Raw genomic sequence first — 759 nt, 5'->3', positions numbered from 1 at the left:
TTTTTTTTTTTTTTTTTTTTTTTTTTTTTTTTTTTTTTTTTTGCAAAAAATCAGCTTAAAGTAGCTTTTTTTTTTTTATTCTTCTTCTTCTAATGGGTACCTCTGGGCACCAGGCTGCTCTCCTGGGCTGACGAGTCCTTTTTCTCCGCTCCAGGGCTTTACCCAAGGGCTGCCAGATGCTGCTGTTCTCGGCCACCTTCAAGGAAACCGTGCGGGCGTTCGCCGTGCAAATAATCTCCAACCCCATCGTGATAAAGCTGCGCGAGGAAGAGCTCACCCTGAGCAACATCAGGCAGTACTTCTTCGTGTGCAGGAGCCGGGAGGAGAAGTACAGAGCCCTCTGCAACATCTACGGCAGCGTCACCATCGGCCAGGCTATGATCTTCTGCCAGGTAAAGGGGCTCGGGCCTGCCCGGGGAGATCGATGCGTTTGCGGTCAGCGATAGCGGAAACGGTTCACTTTACGGTACGGATGCAGGGGGGGGGCTTCTCCCAAGACCCTCAAAATCAGGGAGGGGACCCCCGGGAGGGGTGGGGAACACGTTGCCAGCATTGAAAGGCAGCCTTTAAAAGCGGTGTTCTAACAGCGTCTCTCCTACCGGTTGGGACCGCCTTTGCCTGGCTTCCGCAGTCACCAGCGCGCGGAAAACACGCTGTGTTTCCTTGCCCTTTGCGCTGCGTGTCCTGACAGAGGCTTCTTGCTCGTCCGCATCGTTTTTGCCTTATTTTGAGGTGTTAAAAAGCGCCGGGAGCTCCCTT

The 759-nt window shown here is 53.1% G+C and overlaps 1 protein-coding gene across 1 annotated transcript in view; it reads left to right on the top strand.

The window, feature by feature from the left end:
- DDX25 (DEAD-box helicase 25) overlaps positions 1-759 on the top strand; it is a 6233-nt gene that overhangs the window by 2869 nt on the left and 2605 nt on the right. Inside the window, exon 6 of the mRNA XM_019470392.1 lies at positions 155-392. Coding sequence (XP_019325937.1) covers positions 155-392 — 238 coding nt within the window. The remainder of the gene's footprint in view (positions 1-154; positions 393-759) is intronic.

Source organism: Aptenodytes forsteri, unplaced genomic scaffold, assembly GCF_000699145.1.
Source record: "Aptenodytes forsteri isolate BGI_AS27 unplaced genomic scaffold, ASM69914v1 Scaffold126, whole genome shotgun sequence".
NCBI classification, from domain to species: domain Eukaryota; kingdom Metazoa; phylum Chordata; class Aves; order Sphenisciformes; family Spheniscidae; genus Aptenodytes; species Aptenodytes forsteri.
Note: the sequence above shows the minus strand (reverse complement) of the source record. Positions and strands in the feature narration are given on the sequence as shown.